Genomic DNA, 13,557 nt, shown 5'->3' with positions numbered 1-13,557 from the left:
TTCCTTTCCTGCCACATGGTCTCCATTTATTTTTTTTCTTTCTACCTTTATCTATTCTAAAATGGAGGAAGTAACTTATTTAATGTCAAAAAAATCTTATTTATTAATAAAAATAATAATTTAATAGATAAATATTTTTTTCCTGGAGAAAGTATAAAATTTGTGTTGTTTTCTATTTGATTAACTTCTATCAGTATCCCTCAAAAAAAAAAAAAAAAAAAAAAAAAAAAAAAAAACTTCCATCAGTATATAAAAGATAAAAACTAAAAATAATACTGTATGCCTGTACGGATTTATAGAATTGATTATTATTACTATTATTATTATTATTATTATTATTATTATTATTATTATTATTATTATTATTATTAGTTTGTAGGTTAAAAGTATGCCTCCAATAAGCCCTAGTCTATATGAACGAAAGTCTACCTACAATTTTCATGCTACAATTAAAGGCAGCTTACCTGTTTGATTATACAATTAATTATTGGGTTGGTTTAAGTTCGTACCTTAATTACAAGTACAAGCCCAAATTTCTAAGATACTCAATACTTCACGAAGCTTAAAATTGCTATATATAGAACCCTTTTTAGGATAAGATTTTGGAGAATATAGGATAGAATATACTACGTATATAATTTGGAGAATCAATTTTAGGAAAAATTTTGATGGTTAGATTGTTGCCTTAGACTCCAAGTCTTTGTTTTGATAGCTTTATATATAGGCAATGAGAAATTGAGAATTAACACATAAACACAATTCTATTCTAGCACTCTTCATCAAAGTTCTTTGTATACTAAGAATAATGGAAGTTGAAGGTGATTCTATCCTCGATCGTGCTCTCTCGCTTAAATTTTCCTTTCTTGAAGTGTCAAAGTCTAATCAACGACCCAAAGTTATTTACAGAATCAAACGCCAAAAGCTAATCGCACCCCCGTACCCTTGGGCAACAGAACGGCGAGCCACGGTCCATACCTTACGACAACTGTTAGATGAAGGATTTATTAAAATCTCAGGCGAAGTAAGATGTAAAATATGTAGGTCAATCGACATTGTGAACTATGACCTTAAAGAAAAGTTCCAAGAGATTGTTAAGTTTGTTATACATGGGCAAGGCGAATGGCTTGACCGTGATCGTGCACCCAAGCAATGGACCGACCCTATTCTTCCGACGTGTAGATTTTGTAAGAGTAAAAACAGTTGTGCGCCTGTATTAGCTGACAAGAAGAGGCGTATGAATTGGTTGTTTATGTTTTTGGGACAAAGTATAGGGTGTGCCACTTTGGATCAACTTACCTATTTTTGCAAGCATACCAAGTCTAATGTTCATCGTTCCGTGTCCAGAGATCGGATGCTTCTTCATACATATTTAGCTTTGTGCAAGCAACTTGACCCGAAAAGTCCGTTTCATTATCAAACAGTTTGTTAAGAGAGATATGTTGCAATTTCTTTTTCAACTCGTTCTTGTTTTAGGTTTAAATTTTAATATCGTACTCAGTTTCATAATGTATTTATATTTGTATTGATCATTTGATCTATTAAGCCTTTCGAATCTTTTTAATGCGTTAGGATTTGATAATTACATTATATTTAATAAAGTTTTAAAAATTCAAGTACAAGTAAACACATAGATAAGTCAAATATCTAACAACATATATATATAAAAAGAGTAATTACAACTAGTTAGACCCAAATCTTTCAATTAATTAAGCTTCTAAGACCAAAGATATGTCGGTGACCAAGATTAATTTCGTTCGTGAAATATTATCATCACCAATTATTGTTGGCTCGATGGGGATAAAACCCCGTAGCACGATATAAAATTGACATTTTTCGCTACATAATTGGTTTGGGTCACGACCGAATATGATGCAACACCCGATCAATAGCATACCTGTTTGATTATGGGGTTGGTTTTAGTTTGTACCCAAATTCTGTTCTTTCATTTTGACTTCATTATTTTGATATTTTTTTTTATAACCCGAATAAATTTGTTGAATTGGTTGTATTTTAGACTGCGGATTATTGGTCTATGTTGCTAATGATCTTTTCGGTGCCATTGTCATGAAATTGGATTCGATAAATTAGGGACTTAATAAATTGAATTGGTTGTATTTGATGATGGAATGATTTTTCATAATGGTTAAGCGAAAGACCGAAGGTGGATGCCAACCATACCTTGGTTACTATTAGCCGAGCACGAGCACAAGTATAAGCACATCACGAGCACAAGATTTGTTTGGGTCGTAGAAAATCTTTGACATAAAAAATTCACAAGCACGAGATTTTTTTTATAAAGTTATACAAAATAAAAAATCACTCATCAAAAAAATGTTCGGAACTCCTAATTAACAAAATTTAACCAATAATAGCATAGAGCATACAATTAGTGAACATAAAAAAGATGAACAACATCTTAAAATCCTTTTATCGCCATATAAATTTGTGGTTGTGTTGATAAAACAATACTACTTCAATTTCCAACCCCTTAAAAAAAATTGTTTTTTTGTGTGTGATCTTGAATTAGAGTTTCTTTATGAGCGACTTTTAGTACATCTGTATATAGCTTTTAAATTTTTCAACTGAAAAAAAAAAACCCAAAAAATAAATTAAAATAAACCCCAAAAAAAAACAAAAAAAATCAAAAAGTGACCCAAACAAACTCAAAAGAAAATAAGAATAAATAATTTTCTTCCAAATCAACATCATAACTAGTTTGGAATTAAAATTAATAATTAACTATTTTAGTCAATATTTTTATAAAATTAGCCGTTTTGGTAAAAGATCCACTTCAAAGTCACACGAATACACAAGGCATTTGTACTAAATATTGGAGATGATGATGACGACTTTGTTGTAGTCGTGATCTATTATTATCACAAAATACTTCACGATAATTACATGTTGTCGTTGGCTCGGCCTGGAGATAAAGCATGGACAAAGGTTATATCAACAAGCCGCGATAAATTGCCTTATGTAACTGATGTTATGTCTTGGAAGGTGTTGATCTTGCATCGAAATGGATACCTAACATATTGTGATCTTGGCACAATTAATAATAAATATAACCCTTGTTTAAATGTGTGTGCCAAGCCTTATAATTCCATTCATTCTCCTAGATTTAATTGGGTAACTTGACCCCAAAGGTCCGTTTCATTATCAAACAGTTTGTTAAAAGACATATATGTTGCAAATTCTTTTTCAACTCGTTCTTGTTTAAGGTTTAAATTTTAATACCGTACTCAATTTCATAATGTAATATATTTGTATTGATAATTTGATCTATTAAGCCTTTCGAATCTTTTTAATGCGTTAGACTTTGATAATCTAATTAAATTGTACAACTTATTAGACCCAAATCTTTCAATTAATTAAGCTTCTAAGACCAATGATATGTCGGTGACTAAGATGTCAACTACTAACTGTGATGATGATTCAAATTGAGTTCAAACATCTAGTCCAGAAGCATAATTTTCATAAAAGATAAATTACATTATATTTAATAAAGATTTAAAAATTCAAGTACAAGTAAACATATAGATAAGTCAAAGATCTTGTTAGATATTCGGGAAAACTCCTCATACCCGGTGCTTAATATTCCACTTGAAGCCAAAAGCTTAAGCTGATGGTTGAGGCCCAAGAATATGTTTTATACTCTATCAGATCTAATATATTTGTCATTATATAGACAAGAAGTTTTGGTCCAATGTTAAAGATTTAGATGCAATAACACCGAGTGTTGCTAAATCAAAGCTCCATAATTTTAAGCTAAACTTTAATAATACAACTTTGCGTAAAAAAAGAAGTACAAAAGATCGATCAAAATATCACAAGGATTCGAATCCATAACATCTAACATATAAAGGTCATACACTCACCATCTCAACCAACTTTTATTAGTATTTTAAATTTCACATAATTAACAATATATATTCCTTTCATTTATTAGGTACTTTAGAGGTTATATGATTTATTTATTTTTCACAAGATTGAAAAATATTTACATATGAAATAAAAAAAAAAATATCATATACATATGAAATAAAAAAAAAAAAAAAAAAAAAAAAAAAAAAAAAAAAATCATATCATATGAAGCAACGCCCACATCATACACTATCTATACAAACCATCAAACATAATTATCAAATTAAAAAAGTACAAGCTAGCAATGCGGAGCATTACCCAGATCACACACTAGTTTTAATTTATACATCATTTTAATGGCTTGCAAGATAGACGGTAGGTCGGTAGTAGAAAATCTTGATAAACGAAGAGCAAATACTAACCATGTTACATGTAACAAAAGTCTAGAACACGCATATATACTCCATCAAAATAATATGCCTATAAAATTTACTGTATAATGGTATTCCCACACTTGCTTTTCTTGTTTAGAAAAGGAAAAGTTGTAGGCTAAACACACTTGATTCTAACTACTTTATGTGTATGCCCTTGTTTATTTCAATTTAAGCTCTAATCTTCCTCCCTCATTTATTTCTGTTTCTTCTTATAATTGTCGTTACTGTTTTCTTGTATTCAAGTACAAGTAAACCTATGGATTTGAAGTACTTAAGAGCACATGACAATATCATCTTGTATAGATGCATAATGGAGCATGGTGATACAAGTAAAGAATCAATCATGAGGTAAGGGTTGTTCGTGCTCAATAAGATTCTAGTCGATTTCAGACAGATATGAGATGGACTAGTGACTACACATCAATACTTCTATGATTCTATCATATGTAATAATGTCTTAAATTAGAGTGAAATGTAGGTAATAAATTTTCTCTGTAATTTCAAGTAGACCATCCTATTCCTATAAGGCCATAATTTAGTAATCCTATGGTTATTTGGTTTAAATTTAGGTGGGAAATTTCCTCTAAACTTCAAGTAGTCAATTTTATTTTTACCAATTTCCATTTACCCCGTTATTGTGTATACATGTAAAATTAGCCTATTAGAGTGAAACTTTTAAATTTAAAATTAGCCACGTCATCTTCACAGTAAGGATAAGGAGAATCGAACCCTCAACCTCTTACAACAAGAGTAACCATTTCACCATCTAAGCCAATTTTCAAGTATGTTATCAACATGTAAAAAAGAATTATATAAGTGCAAACCACAAGATTTAATTAAAATAAAATATACTAAAATAACTCAATTTTAGTTCGACAATGATAATTACAATTTTAAAAAGCCTTTTAAAAAATTTATTGATTGCACGTTAACAACAGTAACAACCGGGGCAACGCCCGAGCTACTCACTAGTTACAGATTAAACCAAAGAAAGAAAGGGCACTTTGCAAATAATTAAATATTTAATTTTTGGCTCTCATTTCTCAAAGTCTAATGTCCTAACCAAAGAAATACCATATCAGTTTATCCTTTTATTCCTCTATTTCTTTCACACTATACTTCACAAAAAGTAAAATCTAAAATCACAGTTGACAATTTTTGTGAAGTACTTAAATTACAAGTTTATAATAAATAATAAATAATCAAATTAATTTAATTTTAAGTTTAGCTCATATTAGTTATTGCCATGTCTTTCGGCTTCATGTTCAGCTTGTTGGTGATCATCTTGTGCTACCCGTTGAACATCTTCTGGGACAGTTTCAGTTTCATCTGGTACAAATACGATTTCTGCCGGTGTTGCATGTTTTCTTACAGCTTTCATTCTTGACTCTGTCTCCTTAAGCATATTTTTCATCCTTTTTTTTTTTCTTCATTTTCAGCAATATTATATCCTGCTTTAAAGGCATTAATCGCCTTTTGCGGAGATCCAGAGTCCAACAACTTAGTCCTATAACAAAAAAAAAAAAAAAAAAAAAAAAAAAAAAAAAACACATTAGATCGTTTCAAAAAAAACTTTAACTAAATAAACAAAGATAAACTCTATAGCCGTAAAAATAATAATATAATCAGAATGGTAGAAAGAATAAAGAAAGTAAATTTTACCCAAAGATATAAGTTGTTTCAGTATAAGCAAACAACTCATTCGTTTCCCACACTTGAGCAACCTCCCAAAATCCTATAAAATAAAAACAAATTTCAGCTACAACAAGAACAAGAGCAACAACAATAAAAAAAATTAATAACAGTAATTAGCTCACCCTCCATGTCCTCTGCAACATGATAGGCCCGCATCCGCAGCTCTAAGAAGGGAACCTTAAAAGCGGCGGGATATGAAGCACTAGTCAACTGTAAAACTTCGTCCACCATGTTAGTAGAAAGTAACTTGTCTACCATGTACTCTAATCTACTCGGTAATTGTGCAGGTAAACCCAACCGAGAAAATTCTGAAGCAAAGGTATAATCGAAGAAAATTGAGTTATCTTTGCAGCATCCGTAGAGTTCTCTTGAAAATATGTTATTACATGTCTCATAGTTAACTTGATAGCATCGGTAATCCTATTTTTCTTGTTGTACATTTGAAGACCCTTTTGCAAACTCATTTTCAAGACAGTGACGTATCCTAAAATAAAGGTTCAAATAGTAAAAATAAAGAATGAAGATATATTAATTCAACACATTAGTGATGCACATACATCAAAATTAAGTTGGTCATACAAACTGAAAACTTACATTATTATGAAAGTGTTTAAGTTTTTAAAAGTAAATATAAAATATACCTAAACAAATAACATTAAAATATTTACGTTTATTAACAAATTACGTAAAACTGTATGAGTACATTTATATGAAAGTGTATAAGTTTTTACCTTCGTTTCATATTATTTGCAACGATTCATCGTTTTATATTATTTGTAACTATTCAAATCGTTTCATACTATTTATTTTTTTAATTAAAAAATTTAATTGTGTGTAAATAATGTAATTTTTTAAAAGTAGAGGGGTAATTTAAGAAAGACAAAATTTATCGACGAAGAAGTTCTTTCTCTTTATATAGTACTATAGATAAAACAGATTTAATTATAAGCAAATGAACATTGAACATGGCATAAATAGGGAATTACATGATACAAACGATTCAGTCAATTCAACAATAATTCAAACTTACATCATCAAATTTCCAATTTATTAAGTTTATACACCAATAAATTAACAATTTCAAATACTAAATTTTTTTGTGGGGAATTTCAAAAACTAAATTAACAATATAACAACTTCAAAAAGACAAAAACAACGGTTAAAAACAATTATAAAGAAAGACCTGAATTTTCTTAAAATTGGGAGCAGAGGAGATGAGGAGGGCGAGTTGCGAGTGGGGCAACTCGTAGGTCGGAGTAATAAATAAATAATAACCTTGTGGAATTATTAATAAACTAGTTTAAATCCCGTGGAATGCACAGTTTTACCAAAATTATAAAGATTTACAATAATTTGTATGTAGTTCAATAATTCTTTACTAATCTATTCTTTTCATTAAAAAATATAATAATGTCCATTCCATTAAATATTATGATTTTTATAATTTATTAAATTTTCTATATATATGTAGTTACAAAAAATTATATTGATTTTGAATCATTACAATTTTTTAAATATAAATTATATGGAATAATATTTCTTGAATATGATGGTAAAGTAGGAAGGAAAACATTATAGTAAATTACATATGAAGGGCCTGTTCTCATTGACTGAACTCAGCTGAACTGAACTGAACTCAGCTGAACTGAACTGAAATGAATATTTTATAAGAGAAGGAAATTAGGAGTTGAACTGAACTAAACTGAACTGAATTGAGCTGAGCTGAACTGAATTGAATTGAATTTCAACGTAAGAGAACAGACCCGAAGTATCTCTTAAGTTAACACTGACTTATTTTGGCAGGAATTTTTTTAACTATATAATTTTATAATTTTATAATATAATTATAGATAGATTGATATTTAAAAAATAACCACACATAATAATAGTTATAATAAACCAAATTAATATTATAGAAAGTTTAGGTTAGTTTATTATGTACAGAAAATGACTTTAGTTAGATACAATAATTGATAGTTAATATGGTAAAAAAAAAAATTTAAGTTTAAGCAAATATTTTTGGCGGGAAAATTTTTAGTATAATGTTGCCAAGTGTCTCTTTTGATTCGCCTTTAGTAATATGTAATTGATTCATTCCACTTAAACCATTCAATTCCAATCCTTTAATAATCCAAACATGGTTAATAAACCAATCCAATAAAAATATACTTGTATCCACATTCCATACAAACAATTAATCTAATATAATTCAACATTATGCTTGCATCCAAAATTCCATACAAACATAATCAATTCACCAAAACACGTCTCATAAATATAATCACATGAATTAATTAAATGCATAGCCAAACAATTTCCATCAAAGAGTTCCCTAAACATGAAAATAAGTTCATTCCTTTTAGTACCTAAACATGATACTACTTACAACGAAGTAGACATGTACGTACCTCGTATAAAAAATTCTTTGTGCCACTTTTAATTATTTAAAAGTCTCTTAGGGAATAATCACTTCCTAGAAAACAACCAACAACAATAAATTAATACTTAACCAAATTTTCAGCAATATAAATTAGATTAAAAGTTCTTAAAACCTCCTTAAAAACATGTTTTTAGGCTTACTTAATCAATAGAAATACAATAGGAATAAAAGCCCCAAATTAATTGATCATAAGAACCCTAAAATCTCAATTTCAAAAAATTTAAACCTTAGGTTTTATAATTCATAAAATCTGAAAATTTATAACATAATTAAAATCTGAAATTATAAGTTTAAGCTATCAAAAACATAGTTTTGATACTAAAAATATAATCTTTATACTACAAAATCAAAACCCAGAACAATTTAATAACATTAAGCAAAATAAGATAAAAGAGGAAGGAGAAAAGGGGTGGCTGCCGGCAGGGTGGCAGCGGCGCCAAGACCAGGTGGTCGGCGCTCCGGCGACCGGCAGCAGCAGCTGGCTGCTGACGGTGAACAGTAGCAGCAGGAGCAGTGACGTGAGAAGTCTCACGTATGGAGGAATAAGGGAAAAAAAAAAAAAAAAAAAAAAAAAGAAAATAAAAGAAAGGAATAAAAAAAAATTAAAGGAAAATAGGGGAAAATTTTGGGATGTATGAAATATATATATAAGAGAGAAAATGATGTAGGGTAAGTAGTAAGATTGGGCCTCATAAAATTAATGGGTCAATTAAGTAAATAGGGTGAGTTTGGCTTTGTTTGTTTGGACATGAATTATAGAATGAAGTTACATATAATAATTGTACCAAAATAATTTTCGACCCAAATTAAAAATTTGAAACTTTTGAAATTAAATTCTCATCACTAAAGATCAACTAACCCTACCATCCTTGAATCACGTTATTTAGAATTGAATGTGCGCAAGGCAATTGTTATAAAAATTGACGAAGATGACTTTGTTGTAATGGTGGCCTATAATCACCAATTATCGTTGGCTCGACCGAGATAAAACATGGACAAAGGTTATAACAAGCAGGGGCGAAAAAGCCATAACTCGTAGTAGTCATGTTCTTGATGTGTTGTACTCGAAGGGATTAGTGTTGATCATGGACATTCATGGATTCTTCACTTGTTGTGATGTTAGCCTTATAATACCATTCCTTTCCCTTTTCTAACCGACGTTAGTTTGGGTATTCGTCAAGACTGCTGCTATATGGTTGAGTTAGCCGGTGATTGTTTAATAGTAGTACGAGTACGATATAGATTTGGAAATTGGCAACACAATTTTGGTCCGGCTCGTGACGAACTTGAAGCAACACCCCTATTACACTCGTGATTTTAACAATGCAAGGTCTATAAGTTGAGTTGTTTGGAAGACATCGTGCCTAGGACTAGATTTGTAGATGCTCTACTTTTTTTATCATTATAGAGACGTGAAGATTTGCTCCGATGTTAAAGGTTTAGGTGATTATATGGTATTAGTTGGTCTTAACTCTGACATGAGTGTCCATAAATCAAAGCTCCCTAATTGTCAGCATAATGCTATTTACTTTACCGATGATGGTGGAAAGGACATGAGTATGTTTGACATGGCGTCCAGAGAGATCAAACGGTTTCACCGAGGCAAGGATACCTTGTCTAGGGTTTTTGCTCCTACATGGTTTATGCCCAAATTTTAAGCTATATGCCTTAGCTGTAATTCTTTTTGGTTTTGAAGACATATATGCTGTAATTCTTTTCTATAGAATATATACATATTCAATTTAGTAATATAGTAGTATTGTAAACTCATTGTTTTTGTTGATCCTGTCTTAAATTTATCACTTATGTTCGGATCAAATTTACTAATTTACAAATAATTTTTTTTACCAATGCATTAGCACACACACCTTATTAGACTAAACGTTTAAAGTTGAATTATTTTGTTAAATTGGTGCTTAAAGACAGATCAGAGTACATAAAACAGGAATTTAACCTTATTTTCAACTTACAATTTCCTGGCGAGTTTTTTTATATTTACTCTACATAGCTGCAACTTATTCAGCTCATTCTTTAAGCTTTCAACCTCTTGTTTCATAATCTTCATCTGTTTTTGAACCTTGAAACATTCGCTTTGCTTGCTGATAATCATCTGTGCACTTGTTCTTCTATACATTGACCCTTCGTTTACCATTGACTTCACCATGTTCACTTGCTGAAGAAGCATAAATTGCGCGTTCATATTCAATGGCAGCCTATCATTCTTCATCGCGTGCTCACGTGCTTCTTGTGATAGCTTTTGGTACTCCATGGCTCTGCATACCCCTTCCCTCTCCTCCTCGGACAAGTTTGGGTGTGCCTGCATTTTAAACATAATCGACTCAAACCAACTTACACATTGCAAAGAGGATGCAGTACTCCATACTTAACCATAAAGCGAAATACTAGTAAAAATAATTGACCTTTAAATCAAACTTAGTAAAAAGATCTTATTGAGAGCATACCTTGAGGTATCGATCTATAGCTCTGTAGAGATTGTCATCAGAGTATCGAACATTCTTTGGGAACAATTCTGCAAGCATTCGAAAATCATCAACAGGAAGAGTCTTGTCCCTTGCTATAAGTGCCAGAAAGCCATCCACTAGCCTTGCAACTACAAAGATCTTCGACGCAGAATTTCTAGAAGCAAGTGAAACATAAGCATCCACTATCCTTGCTACAATGTTAACATCATACAAAGTCTCACTTTCTCCATAATTTTTAACCAAGAGGTCTACTGGTTGACAGTTCTCCAAGGTTGAGGCGATCCTTTTCTCCAGATTAGACAATAAACTGGCATCGATTTTCATCATCAAACCAAGCTTCAAAAGATGAAACATGAAATTGCTAGGTACTGAGTTTTCCTCAACAGGTATTATCCGAATTAAGCTCTCAACAATCACCCTTCTTACTTGATGGTTTATGCTTTTGTGGGTTGGTATCCGAACCCCAAATGAGATTCGCAATAGCCATTTAGCAGTCCAGTAGGCTATGCAGGACCCCAAAACCTCGGGTTTAACTCCTTTCCTCCTAATGAAAGTCACCACTTCAATGAAATGATCAATTCTAAGCGATGAAACATCTTCAAACCACCAATTCTCTGCTATTTTTTTCTCATATGAAAAATCAGTGTGATTTTCCACCCAAAAATTGAAGCATTGTGATTCATCATTGCCTAGAGAGATTGCAGTTGGATTTGTACAAACTTTCCAAGCAATCGCCTCAGAGCACCTTCTCTGGATCTGCAAATCTCTGGCATATGAAGAAATTGTTTCACAGGTTTTCAGAACTTGGAATGTGTCTTTCCAGGAAGAAAATATTATGAAGCTTAAGAAAGTTTCGGTCCTGGAAACGAGGTTACCAATCTCTAGATCATCGACCATTTCCAAGAAATTTGCAGCACAGTATAATGGTGCAGCATTATTAGCTGTTAGCTCTACCTTCCAACCATAACAGAACTTCACTATCAGCTCAAATACCTCTGCTCCACCAGGAAGGTTATTCAGTTCGACATGTAAGTTGTTAATGCTCATGCCAGCATTTTTCCTCTCGAACACAATTCTATTCAGATAGGCACTTCTTGAGATCATAGGAAGCTAAAAGTGAACAAGAATAAAGAAGTAACATGTTAGCTTAGGACGGCAAAGAGCAAGAAGCAATGCAGACATACTTCTCAAGAATTTAGCAGGATAAGAAAGTAGCTTAGATAACTAGATTGAACTGTAAAAGGATTGAACTACAAAACTCCACACGTAAACACATCCGTATCACAACCCAGAAGTCCTGAAAAATTCTCTAGGTTTCCCCAAATGCATCCTCCATAAGTTCCCAAATAACTTAAAACACCCTCATGAATCATGATATGCAAAATAGATGTCCCTGATTTAAGCTTAAGATGTTCAGTTCTGATTTTGTTCATTCATATCCAAGTTTATAAGACGGACCTTAGCAATTTCATAAAATCTTGAATCTTCAAGGACTACACAAAACATTTTTATTTTATTACAGTATAAAAACATTCTGCAGAACTTTTTTATAACTACATCCTTGAAATTAACAATGAAAATCCCCAAAATCCTAATAAAAAAAAAAACTTCTCATTGTTTCACATTAGAAATCTGTACTTAATATATACGAATATACGATGTATGAAATTTACTGAGAGCTATATTACATATAGTCAGTAAATTAAATGAAATATGACTTCATGAGAATATATATTGTGTAAGATTTTCATTTAAAGGCAGGATTTAGAAAATAAAGAAGAGAGGGAAACTTGTATACAATATGCAGGTGGAATTTTCTCTTCTTTCCAATTTGTACAACCAGATCGCTTGGAACTTTTGTCCGAACAAACCTGCAGCCAGAAAGTTCTCAGCACAACTAGATAACCTAAAAATTAACAATAAGAAGATATGGAGAACTGAAAAGAGAGAGTTAGAAGGAAAAATTATACCAATTAGTGTCTTTTCTTTCTATAGCTTCTGCAACCATATTAACTGTGTATGGAACAATTATACAGCGGTTATGCTTATCTGCGGATACAGAACTTCGCCTCCCTAGCATAGCGGCTTTCTCTTGCACGACTGGAAGAGATTTCTTCTTCATTGCAAATTTGTGAATTGCAAGCTATGGTCCAAACTCCAATATCTTCAGTGATTTGAGGAGAAATAACTTCTAGTCTTGTACGCTGTATATATATGTGAATCAATGGCCAAGAATTCTGCACAGAGCAGAACAGACTGAGATATGTGTAATAAATGATTTACTTACTGCAGTTGGGGACCAAGAGAATGTCATTTGGGCTAGCATTATGGTGTTTTCGCATTAAACATCTCCCAAAATGTGATATTAACATCTGCATGACTTTTAAGTAGAATTGATCCAAATGCAAGATATGTGGCTAGATTTATATGAGTATAATCTTATACCATATGCTTGTGGATGTGGTTCTGTGTAATGAATACTCTGAAAGAAATGGAAAACGATTTAGACAAAATAAATGACAAAGCATAAATGAATGGACAGTATATTGAGAAAAGATATTATACTATGTACAGTTCTGGGATCAAATCGTCGATGGCAAGGTTGATGATAGGAACAGATAACCAGCAGCTATAATGGCAC

The 13,557-nt window shown here is 31.4% G+C and overlaps 2 protein-coding genes across 2 annotated transcripts; one reads left to right on the top strand and one right to left on the bottom strand.

Moving 5' to 3' along the window:
- The first annotated feature begins 805 nt into the window (after window positions 1-805).
- LOC145627604 (uncharacterized) lies at window positions 806-1,429 on the top strand. The gene has a single exon (XM_081679971.1). The coding sequence runs from the start codon at window positions 806-808 to the stop codon at window positions 1,427-1,429; it is 624 nt and encodes a 207-aa protein (XP_081536097.1).
- An 8,825-nt stretch (window positions 1,430-10,254) lies between these two features.
- LOC145626623 (root phototropism protein 3-like) lies at window positions 10,255-13,131 on the bottom strand. Its single transcript, XM_081679087.1, has 4 exons — window positions 12,887-13,131; window positions 12,715-12,787; window positions 10,896-12,026; window positions 10,255-10,750 (listed from the first exon to the last, which is right to left on the bottom strand). The coding sequence occupies exons 1-4, from the start codon at window positions 13,036-13,038 to the stop codon at window positions 10,400-10,402; spliced, it is 1,707 nt and encodes a 568-aa protein (XP_081535213.1). The 5' UTR covers window positions 13,039-13,131; the 3' UTR covers window positions 10,255-10,399.
- Between the last annotated feature and the right edge of the window lie 426 nt (window positions 13,132-13,557).

Source organism: Chenopodium album, chromosome 4, assembly GCF_948465745.1.
Source record: "Chenopodium album chromosome 4, dcCheAlbu1.1, whole genome shotgun sequence".
Taxonomy (NCBI): Eukaryota; Viridiplantae; Streptophyta; class Magnoliopsida; order Caryophyllales; family Amaranthaceae; genus Chenopodium; species Chenopodium album.
The sequence above is the reverse complement of the archived record's forward strand: the minus strand, read 5'-3'. Positions and strand labels throughout refer to the sequence as shown.

What these genes read in the sequence shown, in the direction of transcription:
- LOC145626623 (XM_081679087.1), bottom strand. Translation starts at nt 13,038, where the DNA reads ATGAAGAAGAAATCTCTTCCAGTCGTGCAAGAGAAAGCCGCTATGCTA. An exon ending in GAAAATTCCACCTGCATATT is followed by an intron (nt 12,027 to 12,714) that starts GTATACAAGTTT and finishes GTTCACTTTTAG; the next exon opens with CTTCCTATGATCTCAAGAAG. An exon ending in CTATAGATCGATACCTCAAG is followed by an intron (nt 10,751 to 10,895) that starts GTATGCTCTCAA and finishes TTTAAAATGCAG; the next exon opens with GCACACCCAAACTTGTCCGA.
- LOC145627604 (XM_081679971.1), top strand. Translation starts at nt 806, where the DNA reads ATGGAAGTTGAAGGTGATTCTATCCTCGATCGTGCTCTCTCGCTTAAA.